General features: G+C 38.8%; 1 protein-coding gene across 3 annotated transcripts; it reads left to right on the forward strand.

Moving 5' to 3' along the window:
- The first annotated feature begins 1,805 nt into the window (after window positions 1-1,805).
- Window positions 1,806-23,116, forward strand: LOC128506556 (interferon-induced GTP-binding protein Mx3-like). Of its 3 annotated transcripts, XM_053477066.1 has the most exons (15): window positions 1,806-1,882; window positions 2,786-2,972; window positions 13,653-13,889; window positions 13,973-14,169; window positions 14,352-14,489; window positions 14,757-14,911; window positions 15,003-15,141; window positions 15,254-15,452; window positions 15,523-15,601; window positions 15,789-15,911; window positions 15,993-16,125; window positions 17,137-17,295; window positions 18,973-19,049; window positions 19,167-19,385; window positions 22,782-23,116. In XM_053477066.1, exons 3-15 carry the CDS (start codon window positions 13,834-13,836, stop codon window positions 23,004-23,006), a joined length of 1,899 nt encoding a protein of 632 aa, XP_053333041.1. In that variant the 5' UTR covers window positions 1,806-1,882; window positions 2,786-2,972; window positions 13,653-13,833; the 3' UTR covers window positions 23,007-23,116. The 3 variants fall into 3 exon arrangements, with proteins under 3 accessions (XP_053333041.1, XP_053333042.1, XP_053333040.1); XM_053477067.1 differs by lacking the exon at window positions 1,806-1,882 and having other exon boundaries at window positions 1,979-2,972; XM_053477065.1 differs by lacking the exons at window positions 1,806-1,882; window positions 2,786-2,972 and having other exon boundaries at window positions 13,191-13,719; window positions 13,834-13,889.
- The last annotated feature ends 843 nt before the right edge of the window (window positions 23,117-23,959 follow it).

Consider the following 23,959-nt stretch of genomic DNA (forward strand, 5'->3'; position numbering starts at 1 on the left):
TTAAACATCACCCCTTCAACTTCCAGCTTCAGACTCATCACCCTATCTGATACTCTCTTCACCTCTAGAACATTCCTTACAAACTCCTCTTTCAGAATAACTACTACTCCATTTCTTTTCCTATCCACACCATGGTAAAAAAAATTTAACCCTGCTCCTAAGTTTAGCTACCCTTACACCTGGTCTCCTGGCTGTACAGTGTATTCCCCTTTCTTCTCTGCATCATATCAACCAACTCTCTTGTCTTCTCTGTCATAGTCTCAACATTTAAAGTTGCTACTATCACTCCTAAACTCTTGCCTTTCCTTTTCTCTCTCTGCTTTCAAACACATCTTCCTCCTCTCCTTTTTCGACCAACAGTAGCCCAATTTCCACTGGCACCCTGTAGGTCAACAGCACCGGTGGCGGTCCTTGTTAAACCGAGCCGCGACCGATCCGGTATGAAAGTGATATTTGTGATTCGCGTCATTGATTTGGCAAATGTTTTACTTCTGATGCCCTTCCTGACACAACCCTCTGCATTTATCCAGACTTGGGACTGGCACAAGAAGACACTGGTTCAGTCAGAAAGAGTTGATTGTTTTTTTAAAACTACAGCTCTGTGTGCCTAAGGAATATCTGGACCTCAAGGAGGTATTTAACAAGGCCTGGGGCACATTTCTTCCACCTCACTAGATTGAGTTTTATTGCGCAATTAGCCAGCTGCCTGGAACCATACCTCCAAATGGACTCCCTTTTTTTGTCTGGTGAAGGACACTATGTATTTCTGTACAGCCACCTTCTCTGGCCTAGAAAATGAGACTATGAAGAAATACATCAGGGAGGCCTTGGCTGCAAGCATCATTCAACATTCCTCGTTTCTGTCTGCTTACTTTTTTAAGGAAAAAAGAGAAAAAATACCACCCTTCACTCCTGCATTGATTACCTGGGTGGACCATGTATACATTTCTCTTTCCATGCTGCACGGAGTCAAGAAAATATCAAAAAACTGTTGGCTCTATGGAAACCCACCTGAGGTGATTTCAGACTGGCGAACTCAGTTCACAAGTTTTGGGCTGAGATCTGTAGACTTCTGGGTATAACCTTTATCCTCTCCTCTTGTTTTCACTCAAAAACAAATGGGCAGACAGAGATACTGGATCAAGAATTGGATGTCGCTGCCTCTGCTCCCAAAATCCCTTCTCTTTGGTTAAAGAATCTGGTATTGATATAATATGTTCACAGCAATTTACCTTATTGTGCCACTGGCCTGGAATGCTATGGAATGCACAGTCTCTTCCCAACCACAGTCTTCTTGTACCGCTTACACCACCATGGATTTTGTCAAATAAATGCTCATATTCTTAGTCACTTTAACAAGCCTTTTGCCTTCATATTGCTATTGCTTTCCCCTGTTTTTTTCCTCTTATTTTTGATGTTGCTGTTTGCCCAACCTGTGCTACTTTGTCTCTTTTTATGCCTGTTGTGATCACATGCTTTCTTACTTTTTGTGGATTATTACTTTAAGTAGATCAGCCTCTTTTCTGGCATGCATACTGTTTGTTTGTTTGTTTGTTTGTTTGTTTGTTTGTTTGTTTGTTTGTTTTGGATAGATGTCACACATTAACAATCTGTAATCTAGATTAATCAATCATGGTCTTTTAGACATAATTTGTACTCTAATTGCTTTTTATTTGATTCATTTGGATTTACTTTCAGTTTCCATTTCCTTAAAAGGCTATGTAATCTTTGGCAAACTTTCAGTAGGTGTGGCTGCAGTTGTTTTCTGTGTTAGAAGAGTGGATAAAAGAGTGGTGCAGTAGGAGGAGACTTGGAAAGCTCATCCTATAAAAATGGGATAACTGGAAGAGGTACTGATGCTGAAGGTGCACAGCAACAAATTGTAAGTACATCTATTTTATAGATTAATTATATCAGTTTTTGCATGCATGCTTTATAAATATTTTGTTATCTTATTTCATTTAGTGTTTCTATTCCTATAGCAGTTTACCACATTCTTGGGTAAATTAAGATACTTCATTAAAAAATAGCTGAGCCATCTATTATGTGGGGAAGAGTAAAAAAAGTACAAAATGTTCTTTCACAATAGAACAAATATTTCTCTCATATGTAAGATATTTACTAGTTGCAAGTTTAAACACTAAAAATTTTTTACAAGGTAAAGGACGGATTTTGTTCTGTGACATACATTTTTATCACACTTGTGCTGTGCTTTTCTTTACCAAATATCCTACCCTCACTGCAAGATCAGCATGCCAATGTCCCCTGTATCTCCTCTTTATATATATTTTAAACATTCAGATCATTTAAAAAATGTTTCCGCGGGAGAAAATGAAAGTGTACCCATATGAATAATGTGTGTTGTGACATATTGTATGTAGGCTGATAATGCTAATGATATAGGCATGATGATTGATTATGTACAGCACATCTCATTTTAATGAACGCAAGACACACAGTCACCAACAAACATTGCCACTTAAAACTGCTATTCTCTGGCAATATCTAATTCTCCACAGTTCTAATCACACACACACACACACACCTCTTCCCAATCACAGTCTTTTTGAACCACTCACACCATGGTTTTTGCTAAATAAATACTTATATTCTTAACCACTTTGACAAGCCGTTTGTCTTCATATTGCTTTTGTTTTCCACTGGTTTTGTTGTCATTTTGGATTTTGCCCAGCCTGTGCTATTTTGTCTTTTTTGTATGACTGTTTTGATCACATTCTTGCTTACTTTTTGTGGATTATTACCTTTAATTTGGATTTACTTTCAGTTTCCATTTCCTCAAAACGCTACGTAATCCCTTGGTAAACTTCCAGTAGGTGGGGCTGCAGTTGTTTACTGTGTTAGAAGAGTTAGAGAGAGAGAGTGCTGCAGGAGGAGGAGACTTGGAAAGCTCATCCTATAAAAATGTAATAACTGAAAGAGGCGCTGAGGCTGAAGGTGCATAGCCACAAATTGTGAGTACATTCAGTTTATATGTTAATTATAGCAGTTTTTGCATGCATCCTTTATAAATATTTTGTCATCTGATTTCATTTTGCTGTATCTATTTCTATAGAAGTTTACTTACTTTCTTGAATAAATTAAGATACTTTATTGAAAAATAGCTGATCCATTCTATTATGTGGGGGAGATGTCACAAGAGTTTAAAAAAGACACAGACACTGTTCTTTCACAATAGAACTGTCACGACCCGCCAAGCTCCAGCCCCGACATGATCTCCTGTGCACTCCGCATCCATGATCCACCCCACTCCTTTCCTCCGTTCTTCATTCTGGACACCTCACCAGTAATCACTTCTCTTCCCAATTTAAGCCATGCACTAACAACCTTTCAAAGCCCAATTTTCTCGCAAGGCTTGCATTCTGTGCTTCTGCATTCCTGCCAGGCTCACGCTGTATACAGAGGTCCCGTGCCGGCTCCTTGCATTCCAGCACAGATCTCTTCACACTCACTCCTTCTCGACACAGAGCAGCAAGCGTCCAAGCACCAAGCGCATTAACAAGAACACCACCGCTGCCAAACCCATTTTAAGCTTCACTTCAACCAATATACAGTGCATCCGGAAAGTATTCACAGTGCATACGTGGGGTGTGCACCGATGTGACACATCAATAGGAGTCCTGGGGAAAACCTGAGCCACCTGTCAATAAAATAGGTCTTACATATTTATGAAAAGCCAGGGATTATTTAGTGAACCAGAAGCTCTGCTGAAAGAAAGTTAGGCACATCAGTCACTTTACCCCAAATAAAAGGTCTTTCTGAGTGTTATAATTTAGTTGTTTTGCTATGGACACACAAGACTTTCATCAGCTTAGTTCTGTGTTTAAAACAACCTGTGAGGTTTATTTATTCTCCATTTTCACAGTTTTTCTGCTCGAGTTTGAAAATTGTATTTTCATGTGTACTTTGACATAAGTTGCACATGAATTTAACATATTTACATCAGCCACATTATGAAAGCCCATGTAAATAAGTGATATTTGATAAAGATTCAAAATTTACACAAATTTAAGAAGAGGTCTGAAGCACCGCAGTTCTATGGAAAGGCCTAAAACCTCAGAGGGTTAACACTAATCCTCGTCCCAAGACAAAATCCATAGATTTTCATCCTGAAATATGTGTCCTTTGTCCTTCAGGTTAAGGTATACCACTGATTCCGGACCTGAGCTGTTGCTCCTTCTGTGTTGATACATCCTTGTATAAAGGGGTTGTTTTGTCTCCCTAATGTGGAGTTTTGAACACTCTTCACTGCATTAAACTGCATACAGTATATGATATTAATTTATTTATATTTTGGAGTGCATTTTATTTATATACTCTGGGGTGGATAAGTCTCTTTTGTAAGACATTATTTTTGATTTATTCTAATTTTCTATTAGAATATTTTGATTTATTCTATTTTTCTATATTTAAAGTTTGATGTCTTTAAATGTTACAATTTTTTAAATAATAACAATAAACAAACACAAACAGAGATAGGCTAAACAACAGTTCATTTACAAATAAAATTGTCAGCTAGTACACTTAATTGTCTGTCTAAACAACATTTAACCAATGTTTTTCATTTTTTTTTTACTCATTATTCTTGTACAGTTAATGTCAATAGCTCTGGGACTGGTTTTTCATGTTTGTTGTATAAGGTACATTACCATCAGTGTAGTAATTATTTTGATACAACATATTATGACTTTTTACGACTTAAGCTCTACCTAATTGCCGCCACCCGGCGGTCATTTCACGAATGACTTCGGAATGCTACTGATTTGTTTTGGCCGCTGTTGTTTTGCCAAGGCGGTATAAGGCATTCTGGTTGACTATCTACTGTATGAAATAACCAAATAGTCCATAAGTACATTTTATTTTATGTATGCTATTGATATTTAATTTAATTATTGGAAATTCATTGCTATGCCAAGTTAACCATGGGTGCTTGCAGAAAATATTTTAAAAATTCTATCTATAAAGAGACATGAGATTACCACTGAGCTCATTATGCTTGTACATATTAATTAATTATGCTTGTGACTTTAATTAATTATGTTTATGCAGTAAATGCTTAATATTTTGTTTTGGCTTACTTTTTAAATGTAATATTCTGAACTGATAAAACAAATATATTTGCTAATACTGAATACTATATTCTTATAATATAAGATGTGATAACCTGGTCACTACATCTAGGTATCTAGGTTTGCCTTAGAGCTCCAACATGCCTTACCTATTTTTGTGTTATTTGTGTAGCAAAGAATCCGTTAGTGCTGTTATGTAATCTCACATTTTACTGTTATATTTAATGGGTAAAGTACATATACTGTGGCACAACAACCACAAGTAATCTTTCTGTTTGTCCCACCTGCAATGGAAGTATTTGTTAGGCAAATAACACAGATAAACATTAGCATATAACTTTTTTTTCACTGTGCAATTATTCCTTTAACAAAAAGTGCTCCTTTTATTCATTAAAAAAAAAAACATGCTGCTTTCACAGGATTTAAGACGGTAAGTTGCCGCCAGGTAGTGCTAATCATCAATTTTTGCTGGTCTGGAAAAAAACTCATTACCTCACAGAACTGAAATGATGTATTAAAGAGGAATGTGCCAAACCTCCTTAAAAATTATATGAGAGAATAATAAAGTCATACAGGAAATGATAAATTATTGCTGCTAAAGACAGATCTATAACCTATTGAACTGTAGGAGTAAATTTAAATTCAAATCAAATTTAATTTAATTTGTCACATACACAGTCATACATAGTACGATTTGCAGTGAAATGCTTAGACAACTGCTTGTAACCTTAAAATAAAAGACTATGAATAGGAAATAAAAAAGGTAATAAAAACAAAAGGTAACTTTAACTAAGAAAGAATAAAATTGAATATTAAATTAAAATAAAATAACTGTACAGTACAAAAAACACAATATAAGAAAATATATGAAAAAATATAGAACAATAAGAAAAACAGCTGTACAAAGTAGAAATTTTGGATTTTTTTTTTGGGGGGGGGGGGGGGGGGCGGGGGATTTTTGTGTGGAAGTTGTATATAAAAGGAAATAAAAATGGAAATGTCCAGGGGCTGTACAATCCACATATTTAAAGTGTCTTGTGCATCAGGGTAACAGAACATCCAGGGGGTGGCCAAATATACTCGAGAGTAATTATTTAAAGTGACTTGATTTAACTAATAACCACAATAGTGCAGTTGTGCAGTGGCCACTAGTGTAAATGAATGTCCAGAATGTTCAGAATGAGTGCAAAAACCACATGTGTGGATGTGCAAAATGGATCAGTACTGTGTGTTGTACTGATAAAGAGACGGGAAGAAGCTCCTCCTCTGTCTCTCTGTGTTAGTCTTCAGAGAGCGGAATTGCTTTCTTGACCTCAACAGAGAGAACAGTCTATTGCTCAACAGAGAGAACAGTACATTGCTGGGGTGGCTGAGGTCCTTCACAATCTTCCTGGCCTTGGTCCAGCACCGCTTGCTGTAGATCGAGTGCAGGTCAGGGAACTTGATGCGGATGGTGCGCTCAGCTGATCGCACCACCCTCTGTAGAGCTCGTCTGTCCTGCATGGTCCTGTTTCCCAAACCAGGTTGAGATGTTTCCCAACAGGTTGCTCTCTATGGTACAGGGGTAAAAGTTCCTGAGCACCTTAGAGGGCAGTCTGAAGTCTCTCAAGCATCTGAGGTGGTAGAGACTTTGTTGGGCCTTTTTCACCACGGTGTTAATGTGACAGGACCATGACAGGTCCTGCGTGAACACCAAGGTATTTGAAGCTGTCCACTCTCTCCACTGCGCTCTCGTTGATGACCGGGGTCTGGTAGTTCCTCTTCTGCTTAGTGCTGAAGTCCACTATCAACTCCTTTGTCTTACGATGTTTAGAAGGAGGTTGTTCCTCTGGCACCAGTTCTCCAGATTTTTTATCTCCTTCAGGTAGCTTCAAACAGCTGAACAACTTCACTTTTCCATTTATTTTGCTGTATTTTGTTTGTTTATATTTAGAATTTTCATAACAGTACAAGAAGATAACAGTTTGGTCTGTGCAGTTAGTGCCCTTGTAGAGAATAAATAAATGAGTAACACCTTCCAACCCCCTCTCAAGAGAGTCCATTGTTAGTTTTAATGATTTGGCTAAAACTAATTCTATACCTGTAACAGAAAATGTATATATATATATATATATACACACAAACTTTTCAAATAGCTATTACTTGACCCTGAAGTTTAGTTTATCACACAAAAAACAGAAAAGTCCTTTCTGGTAAATCAACTGCATATGTAGTTTCTTTTCAGTAATTGATTAAAAAAAAGGAATATACATTGTACAGTACAAGGTAAACACGAGAAAGATTACAAAATGAAAAAAAAACAGTGTCTACTTTATAAACAGGTCAGTATACTGTGCGTCGAGGTGCTGAAATCCCTTGCATGTTGCCCCTTCGCCTCGCATTTTTTGTGCTTCCATTTCAAGTGGAGAGATATTTGACCGACAGCCTAGAACAAAAGCCTAGGTGTGATCAAAACCCCCTCCTAAGAACCGTGCCATGAATCATCTGGTCTGACCACCTCAGAAGAGGTTGTAAAACACAGCCATGGGCCTGCGCCGGGTGCCTCCCTTTACTAAATACAGCCGCGTCATTCGATCCATAACATCAATGCCAACTTTAGTGCTGTTGTAGTAGGAAATTGTTTCAGGCAGTTTCTTTACGCCATTATCAGTTGAAACTGCCTGATGCATTGTGTTCAGAACACATACATTTTTCTTTAGTTTTGCCTGGTAAATCGTGAGCGTTATATATCTTTCTTTCCCCAGGAAAGGCTCCACAATACGCATTACAACAGTGTCTGATAACTGCTGACCAGCAGCCCTACTGTTGTCTTTCCGTAGATAGAAAATTGCGTTCAACATGTATTTTGTTTCAACATCAGCGGCCACCCAAAATTTGATACCAACCTTGGTATCATGTCACTTCATTGATCATTAGCCATCATTCATGACTGGATGGACTTTTCTTTTGACATGTTTTATTTTATGAGGAAATTTGATTTAGTTAAATAAGAAAATAAACTTGGGAGTTTCAAACCCTGCATCCATTTATTTTTCTGCGTGGTTGTAATGCTTAGTACACCTATCTCATCTATGCAGTTTGACTCGCTGTGAGATGCGGTTTTATACCCCTATCTCACCTACACGGTTTCACGCGGTGGCCGTAAGTAGGGTTCATCATTATTTACCACGGGTTTTTGCGCTGTGATTACATTTCCATCTTTCCGTAAGAAAAAATAAAAATTTTAATTAAACATGACAAAAACTCGTGCTGAATCATGATGAATCATACTTACGGCCCCTGCGCGAAACTGCGTAGATGAGATAGGGGTATTAAACCTCTACTCTGGCATCTCATCGTATTCATTCCACAAGTGCGCTATACAACCCCAACCACTGGCATGCTTCATATTGTTTCTGAAGCTGGCGAAGAGTGTTGTTAGCTGTTTGTCAATCAACTATAATTGTATACCTGGTTCGTTTTACCGCCACCACAGGTTACATGAAAATATTAGAGATAGTTGGTGATTTCATTTATTGCAATGTTTAATTCGCATAGAAAGTGCCGTCTTTCTTAACGCTGTTATGCAAAAGGAGTCAAAAATCGATTCCTGAGCAACCAATGTTAGCTAATTCAGGTTACTGTAGACAGCACCTGCTTTCACCAGGTCCTTCACTGTAGACAGCACCTTGTAACGTCGGACGTAAGAGGCGATGACTTAAGAAGACTCCTAAGAGACAGTTCGAGGAATATATCTTACGTAAATTATCACTTTACGTAAGATATATCTTAAGAGTCTTTGTAGCGCGCAAAGAGTGTGCGTTATCAAGAAACTGGCCCCAAACTGTTATCTTCTTGTACTGTTATAAAAATTCAAAATATAAACAGACAAACAAAATACAGCTTTTTTCCTCAGAGGTAAATAGAAAAGTAAAGTTGTTCAGCTGTTTAGTGTCACTATACAGATGTTACACCCAGTGTAGTTATCGAAATCTTTGGTTTAGTTTTTATTGAGTGGCCACACATTACTTCCACATTTCCCTCGCTTTTCTTACATGATTCTTATGTGCGCATAAACAGTGAAACATTCCGCAGGTTTATAATACACTGCGGCCAGTGCACCACGCTCCCACCAATTAGGCGCGTGGTCCGTTGCCTAGCAACGCTGTACTAAACAAGGCATAATCGTTGTGTTTGCTTCGGTTATGACTTAGCATAGTTTATTATCTGCTGTGGTAGATCAAATTAATTAAAACCCAATTATAAAGCTTTATATCCTCAGGAGGGGTCATTACATTGTTTTAGCGATTGTAAAGCGAGTTCAGAACTACTGCTCCTGCTCCATCTAAAGCACTGTCACACTAAAAAAACATCCGAAAAGTTCAGAAGCTTCAAATAGAATGAACGAACTAATGAATTTTCTCAAAACGTTATAAAATTAAGTAGAGCTTTCGTTTTTTGTTATAGTACGAAGCCCCTAGATGGACAAAGGAGGAGAAAAAAACGTCAGAAACGAGTCATGTTTTGCGTTATAACCCCAAACTTTTGTGTTATAACCCAAAAAGCAAAAGTTTTGGGTTATTGCGCAAAAGATTTGGGTTATATCACAAAAGTTTGGGGTTATAACACAAAAGATTTGGGTTATATCACAAAAGATTTGAGTTATAATGCAAAACATGATGTTCTCTTTTTTCTCTCTTCCTTTGTCCCCTTAGAGACTCTGTAGTAGGTTTTCTCAATTGAATATGAAAAAAAAATATTGCTGATTATCAACGTGGGAATGAATGGCGCATTGCCCAAGTGCAAGTTGATCTTGTAGCTAAACTATTTGCTTTGGGTAAAAGCGCCATCAAGCGATCGTTGTGTGTCAGCGACAGCTTCCCATTCAAAACAATAGGCAGTCATATGACCAGTGAATTGCTTTAAAAGGAGGTGACACTGGCGTGGCGCTTCTAGTGATAAATTATCTATTTCTTTTATACTGTATGGTGCCACAGTGGCTGTTGCCTTGCACCTCCTGTGTTCGATTGCCAAATTGGATCTGTGTGCATGCAGTTTGCATGTTCTCCCTGTGCTTGGTGGGTTTCCTCTGAGTTCTTTAGTTTTTTCCCACAGTCCAAAAACATACAGATTAGCCTAATTGGTCTTTCCAAATTGTTCGTAGTTTGTGAATATGCATGTGAGGGTTGACTGAAGGGCCTACCACGAAAATACAATGGTTACCATTGGCCTTCAGTGGTCACCATTGGCCACATGATCCCTTGTTGGACTACAGAGGTTTCTCGGTGGATGGATGCATTATATTGTATATAATGTTACAACTTACTGTAGCAGACCAAACAGATGCTAGGGTAAACTTGTCAAATTTTTTCGCTTGTTTGTATGGTCAATATGCATATATCTAATAAATTTACTTGAAAATAAAAAAGGAAATCTTTTTTATTGAATGTTATTATGTGACTAAAATCTGTTATTACCATGACAATGGTATGCCCCTGGGAGGGAAGCAGGTCTGTGATAATGTCTATGCATAAGTGTGACCATGGTCTCTGGGGTATGGGTAGAGGTAAAAGTCTGCCTGCTCGATGGAATGAGGTATCTTGGCACCATAAAGCACAGACACGAGACGAGGTCTTACAGGAAAAAGGGTAATTTATTAAGAAATAACTGGGGAAGGAAAGGGTTAAAGGAGGAAGAATGCCAGCGAAAGAAAGGGAAGGAATGATTGTGCACATGCAGGTCTGGTGAGCAGTGCTCTGCTGACATGCGGTGGGCAGCGACAGAGTGGCAGCATGGGCCCACGTGGACAGCAGCTCCTGCCTCAGTCCACTTGCGCAGACTCTCCTCTCGGGGGATGGCCGGATCTGCCCCTCCCAGCTCTCTCTGTGGGCGCCGTCTTAGACAGGAGTCTGACGTCCGGCAGCTGGGCGGCTTTCCCCAGCTGAAAACAGCGGCTGTAATGTGTACCTCCTTGCAGCCTTTTCTTCCTTGGTGGTAGGATCACGATAATCCGGCTTCTTGTGAAAGTTAAAAAGCTCTGGGAGCTCCGGCACTGAGCTCACAGCTGACCTCATCACGGAAATCAAAGGCGTACTCACCTCTTTGAAGTCACTATGGCTTGTTCCATTGTCCCGCTTGCTTGCTGGGATCATTAACGGAAATAGATCACCAGCTGTGCCTAAAAGGGGAGGGCCATCTAGCTAGTGGGCTTCGGCATGAACAAGGAGCAATATTAGATTTGGGCGCACACCCATCACAGGCGCACACTGTGACACTGCCCCTCCCTTAGCTACGAGCTCACGGTCAATGCTGGCACTGCCCCATAGCCGCATTCTTCACCAGTGTAACTGGTACAACCCTTTATGCATGGGTGGCACCACAGACACACGAGGCGAGGTCTTACGGGAAAAAGGGTAAATTTTATTTGGAAAAATGGGGTAGAAAAAAAGGGGAAGGAAAAGACTGGCTGTCGAAATCTGGCAAAAATCTAGAATTTTTGGAACGAAGGCGGGCTCTACTCGGAAGTGAAGGTGCTGTGGGAGCTCGAGCAATTTGTTTACACGCTGTCCTCTCCTGTAGATCAAAGGGTGGCATTCCGGTCTTCATTTAAAAGTCTCTGGAACACTTAACATAGCCTCGCTCGCGTTGGGAGCCCACGGAGTGAGCAAGGAGCGATAACAGATTAACAATTTCAGGCATGTCCAGTGGCCTATGATGAATGAGGCTAGGTAATCAGTTTGTTACGCATATGGGGGAACAAACTTTATTCCTGCAGGACATTGTTTCTGGATAGCTGAAAAGTTTTCTGTCTACTTCCCCAAGTATTTCTCCCATGATTTGGTGTCTGGGTATGATGTAGTCCATCTTGTTCTCCTAGGGTGGAGTTTCATGTACATGAGATTAAGCAATGGCTTTAGTGTTTTGGGATTCTGGGTGATATAACAGAATTAAATTAAATCTTGTAAATAATAGTGCCCATCTTACTTGTCTGCTGTTTTTTTCGTTTGGTTGATTTAATGTACTTGAGGTTCTTGTGATCAATGTAGTGTTCCACCCCCTCCAGTGACACCATTCCTCAAGTGCTGTAGTTTCATGGTTTAAGCTTTTTGCATGTATCTTTCTGATAATAGAAACCCCACCCCTGCCTCAGAGACCATGTGATAGGGTTAGGATGCTTCAGGATGAAAGCAAATATAAAGGCTTCCTCCACCCTGGAATATGCTTCATGAATGGCCTTGATAAAATCTCATCTCTTATTTTCTTTAGTTAGGTTGGTAAGTAGTGCTCTGTGTGTGTGTGTGTGTACAGTGGAACCTTGGGTTACGAGCATAATTAGTTTTGGAAACGGACTTGTATTCTAAAACACTCCCATATTTTCCCATAAGAAATAATGGAAACTTAAATTATTCATTCCACAGCCCAAAAGAATAAATGCATAAAAATAATTAACACAAAATATTAAATAAAAAATAAAAAAAATTAACCTGCACTTTACCTTTAAAAAAAAAAAATAATAATAAATCCAGACAAATAAGTGTTTTCGTTTGTGCGGGCAGTAGCTGTGTATGTGTGTGTGTGTGTGTGAATCGAAAGTAAGCCCCCCTCTTCCCCTTCTCGTCCTCCACAGTTACTCTTCCTCCACTTTTCTCACACACGCGCACACACACTGGAAACACTGTTTTATCGAAAAAATAAACAAGAAATCTCTCTAATGACACTCGAGTGAGCGACACACTAATGGAATCACTTCTGTAAAGTAAAAATAAAACAAATTAACCTGCACTTTACCTTTGAAAAGAATCGCGACGAAGCAGTGTTTCTGTGTAGAGCAGAGAGAGAGAGAGAACGTGTGTGTGTAAGGGCAAAAGTAGGAGGTGTGTGTGTGTGTGTGTGTCTATATATACAGTATAACATACAGTATGCTAAGAAGATTGATTGAATGTATTATGTAAAAAAAGACTCGCACGTGCATTGAGATCGAACTTGGGAGACGATTACCCACATATCCACAGCGTGAGATAGAGAAGAATGAAGGGCTCAGTTGTGATTATGTGACGCTCAGTGTCATAACAAGAAGCGCATGCGTGCCAAATTATTCTACATGATGCTCGTCTTGCGGGACACTCGCAAATCGGGTTACTCGCAATCTGAGGTTACACTGAATATTTTCCAATCTGTTAAGGTATAAAAAGTATAAATTATAATGAAAGGTTATTTTAGTTGTTGATCAATTATGAAACAGATACAGTTCTTACTGTAAGACAGTGGATCGTACTGTTGTACTCAGTTACTTATGTTTTTTTCTAAAATTTATCTTAAAACCTTGTTCTGCCCCTAGGGTATGGGAGATAAACAAGATATTTAAGGAGGTATAATCACTACCTGAAAAGTCTTAACAGGACATATGGGAAAATTCATTTAGCTGTTACTTACTTTTGCGTTTTAAACTTATTGCACCAATGTGGGTGTTTTTATGGAAGGTCTCCATCCCCATCCAATTTAGTGAGTGGGTGTGCATGTGTGTCTAATGTCACTTAAATCACTTTCAGTTTATTCACATCTGGGTGCGTGTGTCTGCATATATAGAGAACCACTCGGATCACTTTCAGTTTATTTCCATCCTTTGGGTAATCAGGTTGCTGTACACACTTGGGTAAGTAAAATACCTTTATTTTTATGAAATGTTAAATAAAATGTACTTTAAAAAACGCTAAAGGAAAGATACAATAGTTATACATATATATATATAACTTTTCTTTTCCCCAAGATGATGGACAGTGAGCAAAGCAGTTATGAAGACATTCCTAATGCTGGTGAAAGCAGGTCAGTAAAATTTGATTAAGCAGCCTTGAACTTGTGTGATTTATTTTTAAATGGTAAACTTGATGTGTTTTATTTATTCACAGTAAGCGAACGGAAGGGGTGTTTCACAGTCATTTGGATGAGAAGGTTCGTCCCTTTATTGATCTAATCGACTCTTTGAGGCTGATTGGTATTGAAGAAGATTTAGCTTTGCCAACTATAGTTGTAATTGGAGATCAGAGCTCTGGAAAAAGCTCTGTGTTGGAAGCACTATCTGGAGTAGCATTGCCCCGAGGAAGTGGTGGGTTGTTTTGCTATTTCTCTTAAATAAATTACATTACATATATTATCATTTGTTAAGTTTGATTCATTTGCTTTTCATAGCATTTATCAGTTCTGTGCCCCAGTGTTCTTACTTCTTTGTCTGACTGACTTTAGAAGAAGAAGGAAAACCTGAGGTATAACATACTTTTTTAACTCTAGGTATTGTTACGAGGTGTCCACTGGAGCTAAAGCTGAGGAAGATTAAATGTGGTGTTAAATGGCAAGCTGTAATATCGTACAGAAAAGAGTTTATTGAGTTTGATGACCCATCACTGGTTGAGCGTTACGTGGAGACAGGTTGGTAAAATTCCTGAAAATACCACAATAACCAGATAAAGACAAACACATTAAATCCTTTCTTATGCTTCTAAACGGAGAATATTGGTGCTAGGTTCTAATTTAGAATATTTTTCCAGTGCTAATGTGTATTACCAAAGACTTGTCCATTAGCCAAACATTTTTACCCTAGCAAGTTCTGTGAAGCTCATTATTATAAATAATTTGTGTTTATAAATCATCAACGAGACTATATGTACATTTTTTATATGTTAATCTTTCTAACAGCCCAGAATAAGCTGGCTGGAGAAGGTGTTGGAATTTGTGATGAACTCATCACTTTGGAGATCATGGCTCATGATGTGTGTGACCTTACACTGATCGATCTTCCTGGGATTGCCCGAGTTCCTGTAAAAGGTCAACCAGATGACATTGGATATCAGGTTAGTGTAAATTGTAAATAGTCTCTTTTTTAAACACTTCATCTTTTTTATTGAATTTAATTGCAATATTGCTTGTCTTATTGTTGTCTAGATCAAAAATCTTATACGTAAATATATAGAGAAGGATCAAACTATAAATTTAGTTGTGGTGCCGTGTAATGTTGACATAGCAACAACAGAAGCTCTGAAAATGGCACAGGAAGTGGATCCTGAAGGGAAAAGGACATTGGGTAAAACTAGCTAATTAACAAAAAAAAGCAGCATCATTATTCTTAAACTTTTTTTTTGGTTTAAATTTTTAATATTAATGTATTTTGTTTGTTGGATTGTTTGTTCTAACAGCTATTCTTACAAAGCCAGACCTTATCGACAGGGGAACCGAGAAAAACATCTTGGAAATAGTACGAAATCAAGTGATCCCTTTAAGTAAAGGATACGTCATCGTGAAGTGCCGAGGACAAAAGCAAATTGATGACAAGGTCTCTCTGGCTGAGGCCACTCGAGTAGAGAGGGAATTCTTCAGACGTCATGAATTCTTCAGGTATGAACAACAAATTAATTTGACTTAGTTGTGGTGACTGGAAACTTACTATAATTTTTTGTACTGCCAGTTGCCTGTTAAATGAAGAGAGAGCAACTATTCAGTGCCTTGCCACCAAACTGACTCAAGAACTGGTAGATCACATCAAAGTATGTTTCTACGCTTTTTACACTAAATCATATGATTAGGTTTCAGTATAAGTGAGAACAGTTCAACATTGTGTAAAAAAAATATCAGAAAAACAGTAACGAATCTTTCCTGGAAATGTTGAGTATTTCAGAAGTTTGCTAGATTAATTATATGCATTGAATTTTTCTGTGTGTGTGTTTGTTTTAGAAATCGTTACCTTTGATCTCAGAAGAGATCAAAAAGCAGCTGTGGAGCTTGAGAAAAGAGCTGAGTCAGTGTGAAGCCGGCCCACCACTGGACCCGCAGAAGAAAAAGATATTTTTTATAGATGTGTGTGATATTTCTTAAAATAAACTCTAGAACCGTATACTACTCTCCCTATATCTTGTTCATGATTGCTTGTTCTTTCAGATCTTGACAAAGTTTAATGATAAGATTAACCGCTTGGCATCTGGGGAGGTGGTCAACAACAACAACTTGTTTGTACTGCTTCGTTCTGAGTTCAAAAAATGGAATGATCATCTTGACAGTACAAAGGCATCATGTGAGTACACAGTACATATTCAGAAGCTAAAGCCCCAAAATCTATTATTGAATAAACAAGAGGAACAAGTACAGTGGAACCTTGTATCGCAAGTAACCCTGTTTACAAGTGTTCCTTAAGATAAGCAAAAAATATTTTGACTTGAAAAAAGTGCAAGTCTTGATATATGAGTACCAAGTATCATGTAGCACGCATGCTCCTCCCCTAGTTTTGACGCCAAGCGTCACATGATCACAACTGAGCAAATAGTTATTCTCTCTCTGGCGCGCTGCGGAATTGTGGGTAATTGTCTCCCATGCTACCATGTCTCAGTGTGCATGCCTCACTCGTATAGTCAACATCCGTGTGCACGCGCCACTCGTATAGTCACCATCCATGTGCGCATGTACTGTTTACTATAAAACTGTGACAATGTGTGTGCATGTATAGCACCTTTTATTTTGTGTTTGTACAGTATGTGTGTATGATGACTTCAAACTTGTGTGTGTCTGTATGTGTAAAAGTTTTCCAACATAGCAGCAGCCTTTCCCAACCCCCTTTGTCTGCAAACTAGTGTGTGTGTAAGCGCTTGGTTGGTTGGTGACTCTCTATTGGTAAACTGGTGTGTGTGCACACGGGTGTGTGAGAAAGTTGTGTACTCAGCAGCCTCTTTCCACCCATCCTCCTCTCCTCTCTCTGGTCTCAATCACTACAGCAACAATTCATTTCAAAGGTAAATTTTTAAAAAATTTTTACTTTATATTTTGTATTAATTATTTTATATGAATATTTTTGGGTTGTGGAAGAAATTGTTGGAGCGTCCATTATTTCTTTTGGGGGAAATTCACTTTGATACATGAGTGTTTTAATATACAAGCCCGCTTATGGAACAAATTATGCTCGCAAGTCAAGGTTTCACTGTACTTCTAATGAACTTAACCTGGGCTTGGCCTCAAGCTGTTTGAATAAGCCTTTGGAAACTCTGCAACGGATGCGGAAGTTAAATTTGGTCAAATTTTCAACACAAAACAGTCCACAGCACGGTCCAGGAGGTGGTGAAAGAATATGATCTGAAGCACAGAGGACGAGAGCTCCCTGGTTTCAGTGACTACAAGGTGTTTGAGATGGTGGTGCAGAGGCTTGTAAACCTGCTAACAACACCAGCCACTGACACACTCAGAGTCATTAGAGGTAGGTTTTAACCTTTACAAATTTTATTCATTTTCTAATAGGTTTAGTAGACCTATAGTAAAAACAACTTAATTTATCAGCATTTATCTGAAAGGTACAGGAAACATTGAGAATATCACCAACAAAAAAATTGACTGGCAATTAATTGCCCAAAACAGTCATCATTCTTGGTTTTATTATACAGTATACTGAACTTTGCAGCTTTTTGCAATTTTACAACATGCAAATTTTGCATGGCTTAGGGCACGAGGCAGAGTACACACTGGACAGGGTGCCAATCCATCGTCCACACACACAAACTACAGGCAATTTGTGAATGCCAATTAGCCTAACCTGCATATCATTGGACTGTGGGAGGAAACTCACCAAGCACGGGGAGGATATGCAAACCCCATGCACACAGAGACAGGAATCAAGCCTGGCCAGGGAATCGAGCTCGCACCCTGGCGATGCAAGGCGACAGTGCTAACCACTACACCACCATAATAATAATAAATCAAATAAATAACCAAGTTCATTACCAGAGACAGTCGCTTTTACCAAATGAAGGTTAAGCGTAGAAGGTGTTTGGCTCATCTGCCAGAGACACATCCACATTTGTCAATCCGGTTGTTGGTGTTTTATTATATGTTACGGTCCTCAGTCCCTGGCAGTAGCTGTGACCTTAATTTTCTCCCATATCGCTGCTCTAGTTCCATCACCGCTTTGTAAATGTTGTATGATGCAGCCTTGTACAAGTCCATGTTCCTTGAGACAAATCCTGTGTTATAGATCAGCCACAGAACAGACAAATCAGTCATAACATTAAAACCAGACAGGTGAAGTGAAAAACACTGATTATCTCATTACAATGGCACCCGCCATTGGGGTGGGATACATTAGGCACCAAGTGAATAGTCAATTCTCATGTCTTTGTGTTGGACGCATGAAAGATGGGCAAGAATAGGGATCTGAGTGACTTTGTCAGTGGCCAACTTTTGGGGTATTTCCAGAATGCAGTGGTTAGCTCCTACTTAAAGTGGTCCAAGGAAGAACATCAGTTAAACCAACAAGGGTGCACAATGCTCAATAATGCATGTGGGAAAACAAAGTCTAGGCTGTCAGGCCACCTAGAACATAAGAGCTGTTGCAGCACAAATAAAACAAACAAAAAAAATAATTAATATAAAAAAATTGTGGCTGCTGTAATAGAAACCGTCAGAATGTCCATGCTGACCCCTGGTGGCACAAGGGGGACCTTCACAATATTAGCCATGTGGCTTTAATGTGATGTCCTTCTGAACATTTGTGTGGCAAGATGACGTCAATGTGTGGCAAGATGACATCAGATCAATCAGATTTATTTATAGACATTTACCATAACTGTACAATTTATACAGGAAAAAATAACGAGGAAGTGTTATTGTTGGAAAATGGCAAACATTGTAAGATGTGGCCAAATGCAAACAAAGCTTCTCGTGCCACCACCAAAAATTAAAAGACTTCAATAACAGCATAAGCAAAAGTGTTTGGTTACTATATCACAGCAGTTTCTCTCACCAGCATCTCTTTGTTTTCTTCAATTAAAAATGCAGCATGGTGTGAAATGCCTTTTTAAAAATTATAGAAATACAAAGCATTGGTTAATGCAGTAATTCTGATATTGTACCTTATATTGTTTAAACTGGTGTGTTTTAGAAACCATTCAGAAACAGTTTCAGGATGTGTCCAAAACCTGTTTCCTCAACTACCCTTACCTCCTGTGTGTTGCTACGGTAAATATATTATCATTAAAAAAAATTAAGATTTAAAGCAATTGTATCCTAAAAGTGTAAACTTTTTCTGAAATAATTAAAGCTCAGTAATCACATTACTTAAAATCCACATTCCAGAACAAGATAGACAACATTCAGTCAAAGCAGGAGGCCAAGGTGGAGCAGAGGATCATGGAGCAGTTTGAGATGGAGCAACTGGTCTACACTCAAGATGGCATCTACTTCAAGACTTTGAATGAGACTAACTCTGCTGAGGGACTAAAAGCTTCAGAAGACAACTTTGCTGGGTTTGACAACAGAAACAAATATCCTGAAATGCTGCAGGCTTATTATGAGGTATATTTTAGTAGTTAAGTGGTTAATGAACTCATGAATAAATTTCAAATTCAAATTTTATTTGTCACATACACAGTCATACACAGTACGATAATGCAGTAAAATGCTTGTACGACCGCCAGTGACCTTAAAAAACAAAAGCTTATACATAAGTAATAAATAAAAGAAATACGAAAAAAAATAAATTTAACTAGTAAAATACAGTGGAACCTCGGATTACGAGTAACGCGGTTTACGAGTGTTCCGGGAGACGAGCAAAGATTTTTTAATAACTTTTGATTTAAAAAACGAGCATTGTCGTGGTTTACGAGCTCCGAGTATCATGTATAACGTGTGTGTAATGTGTGTTTTTCTGTCTCTTGAGAGAAAGCGCTGCAGAGTGTGTGCGCATAATTTGAGATCCTGTTCAAACACAAACACAAGCGCTCTCTTTCTCTCTCGCCTTTACTGTGTGTCAGTGTTTGAGTGTGTGTGTGTTTTTCTTTCTCTTGCGCTGCAAAGTGTGTGTGTTATGTGTGTGCGCGCGGGTAATTTGACACTGTGCCGGTTCACTCTCTCTCTCTCTCTCTCTCTCGTAATTTAATGTGTTTGTGTGTGTGTGTGTGTGTAAAACAGAGAGGGGGTGCTTCACTCACACACAACCGGCACGGTGTCAAATTACGCTCACACACACATAAAACACACTCAGCAGCGCAGGAGAGAGAAAAACACACACAGCGCCAGTGCGCATAAATAGAAACACTTATTGGTCTGGATCTATTTTTACTTTTTTTAAGATAACCATGTTAATTTGTTTTATTGCTTTCTATTTTGTGTTAATTATTTTTATGTATTTATTTTTTGGGGGCTGTGGAACAAATAAATAAAATTTTCATTATTTCATATGGGAAAATGTGCTTTGATTTACGAGTGTTTTGAAATACAAGCCCGCTTTCGGAACGAATCATGCTCATAATTAGAGGTTCCACTGTATACTGTAAATATGTAGTGCAAGTGTGTATGAATGTGTCCATAATTGTCCAGTCAATGTTAGATGTTTAAAAAGATGTTATTCGTCCTATGTGGTGGTGTGGTTGAGAGACCTTATCGCCTGCGGGAAGAAGCTCCTCCTCATTCTTATGGCGTTATATTCCTGCCACAATTCTGAGCGCAGGGTTTGACATTTTGAGAGCAGACAAAGCACTCTATGTGCGTGCAATGTCTCCACTGCGCGCTCAACAGCTCGATTCTGCGCATGCAGTTCCTCCCTTGCTCGCTCAACGTGTTCGCTGCGCACTTGCGACTTCTCGATTCTGTGCGTGCTCGACTCTGTCTGCATGCATGTGCAACATTTCTTTTCTGTGCGCTTGATCCTGGCTGTGCGCTCGCTCAACTTTGTCCAGCGTTACAAAACTGCCACAAAACTAGCCAATCACAGACATCCACACACTACTTCTGATTGGCTATTTCTCCTCCAATCAAGTGGCACTACTATTTACCGCTTAACGGAAGCATTGTAAATAAAGGTTTATAAGTAAAGTGACCGATTTCTCCAATTTGAATTTTAGTCGATGTAGTCTAACAATGAGCTATATGGATAATTAGATAAGTAAATAAAAACACAGAATGGACAAACGAAACTGGTATATACTAATACTTAATTAACTAAAAATAAATACTATAATATTTGTTTATAATATTTATAAATAAATGCAAATTTATTTACATTGCTTCCCTTATATAATTTCTTTTCATTTGTATATAATTATATATAATAATATAATTTTAATTTCTTATTATTTTCTTTTGACTTTGCTTTGAGACAATGACCCTTTTAAAAGCACATATTGCCAGCTGATAGAGAAGGAACAGCCAATCAGAAGTACTGTTTGGAAGTCTGTGATTGGCTAATTTTGTGGCAGTTTTGTAACGCTGGACAAAGTTGAGCGAGTGTACAGGCAGATTTGAGCGCGCACAGAAAATAAATGTTGCACGCGGAATCGACGGCAGAATCGAGCTGTTGAGCGTGCAGTGGAGACATTGCATGCGCATAGAGTGCTTTGTCTGCTCTCAAAATGTCAAACCACACGCTCAGAATAGTGGCAGGAATATAACGCCATACATTCTCTCTGTATTTCCCTTCAGGGAGCGGAATCGCTTCCCAGACTGCAACAGAGAGAACAGTCTATTGTTGGGATGGCTGAGGTCCTTCACAATCTTCCTGGCTTTGGTCCAGCACCGCTTCCTGTAGATTGAGTGCAGGTCAGGGAGCTCGGTGCGGATGATGCGCTCAGCTGATGGTACCACCCTTTGTAGCGCTCGTCTGTCCTGCATGGTGCTGTTTCCAAACCAGATTGTGATGTTTCCCGTCAGGATGCTCTCTATGGTGCAGGAGTAGAAATTCCTGAGCACCATAGAGGGCAGTCTGAAGTCTCTCAAGCGTCTGAGGTGGTAGAGACGCTGTCTGGCTTTTTTCACCACGAAGTTGATGTGACAGGACCATGACAGGTCCTGCGTGATGTGAATACCAAGGTATCGGAAGCTGTCCACTCTCTCCACTCTGGAGTTCCCTCTGACGTTCAGGAGGAGATTGTTTCTCTGACACCAGTTCTCCAGATTTCCAATCTCCTCTATGTAGGCCGTCTCATTGTTGTTGGTGATCAGGCCCACCACGACAGTGTCGTCAGCAAACTTGATGATGGCGGTGAAGTTGGTAGTGGCCATGCAGTCGTGGGTGTACAAAGAGTACAGCAGGGGGCTCAGAACACAACTCTGGGGAACTCCAGTGTTGAGAGTGAGGGAGGAGATGATGAACGCGTTTCCGGTGTTGGCAGTGTCTTCCTGTCTGCAGCCGTTAATGCTGCTAGCATTAGCATCGCTAGCGTCTTTAGCTGTAGCCATGAAGCGAGCATAGAAATTGTTCAGCTCGTCTGCCAAATTCACGTCCGCGTTCGTCATACTGGATGTTGGTGCTTTATAGTCCGTTATTGTCTTTAGTCCCTGCCACAGGCTCCTAGAGTCAATCTGCATCATTCATTACTCTGTGTCATTCATAATTATTATTATAGATACTGACTGACAAGAATTTGTCATTTTTATTGTTGTTATTTTTGAAAATTTGTCATTTGTAATGTCTAAACCATTTTGGAACTAGGTTTTAAAACGATTAAGATAAATATTTTTAATTATTAAAGCATCTCACAAATGCTTATTGTATTGCTACTTAGTACCAACTGTTATTAGATTTTTTTTAGACTACTGTACTTGCTTCTGCAATTTGAGGTTATGCCATATGGCAGGCAAAATGATTCATTTTTAACAAGATATAAACATAATTACGACATGCATTTAACATATTTACCTTAAAACCTGGAAATTGTTTATTAAAGATTCACTCCCCACTTCCTCTTTTGACAGATTGTGGTGCAGCGCTTGGCTGACCAGGTGCCTATGCTGATCCGATACTTCATGCTAAAGGAATCTGCTCAGCTGCTGTGCAGTGAGATGCTGTGTTTAATGGACGGTGCCAATGTGGCCGAGGCTTTGCGTGAAGAATCTGATGTCAGCAGACATCGTGTTGACATCCAGAACCGCACAAACCGACTTACACTTGCTCAAGAGAAACTCAGCAACTTTGTTTGAAACAAGGGGGACAGTGCATAGCAGGGTTTTATATCAGTAATTTATATTCAGCTATTTACTGTTGACTGAGGTGTGTGATCTCTGTAGATTTGTAGCCCTTCAGAACCAACACCATTGATCTACAATGATTTCTTTTTTTATATATTTTATGGAAAATGCCTCAATATTAAAATTACACATTAATTTAGATGTATTAAAAATAACTTGAAATACCAAAGTACTGATGTATTAACTTCTATTTCAGTTTCTGTCATAGCTGACATTTTTTTTTACATTTTAGATTTAGTAACAGATGCTGTTAGTAATTTATATAGACATTTCTTAAAAACAGTTTCATCAGAACTACAAACACAAGTATCAGACTTTAGTATGTTATTTAGTATGTAGGCAAAGAAGAATAAACCATTGAGGTGGTGGACAGTACTATAAATATTTTACTCTTTATATTTCCACTTATTCAACTTTAGCTCTGTTAACATGTAGGGTTCCAAACCAGAGTTAAAACTCAAATAACTTTAAATGGAAAGCTAGTGCAGCACTAGGGTGTACAATCCCTTGTCCCAGATGAGTAGGGCACTCAATTAGGAGGCTTGAGAAGGATTTGAGATTCAGCCTTATATTAGAACCTAGTTAGCTTTGCAGCTCAATTTGGCTGTAAAAACAGAATTTGGAACTTGGAAGCAATTAACCGAAGTGTTGCTTAAAAGGTCATTATACACATTTTCTTGTAATGAATGTACCTGTGACAGGGTTTGAAATGTTTTGGCATGCAACTGCTCTCACCTTCAGGTTCCTGAATATCCATTCAACATTAAAGTTATTCAAATATTTGTTGGATAGTTTCTTTCTTAACTACAAATTCCTAGGAGCAGTAATAGTTTATCACGATGTAGACTTAAACAGCAAAATTCTGCATTTACAATGTCACTTTTCCGCAGTGGATTCTCTTACAT

This window comes from Clarias gariepinus, chromosome 18 (assembly GCF_024256425.1).
Source record: "Clarias gariepinus isolate MV-2021 ecotype Netherlands chromosome 18, CGAR_prim_01v2, whole genome shotgun sequence".
Classification (NCBI taxonomy): domain Eukaryota; kingdom Metazoa; phylum Chordata; class Actinopteri; order Siluriformes; family Clariidae; genus Clarias; species Clarias gariepinus.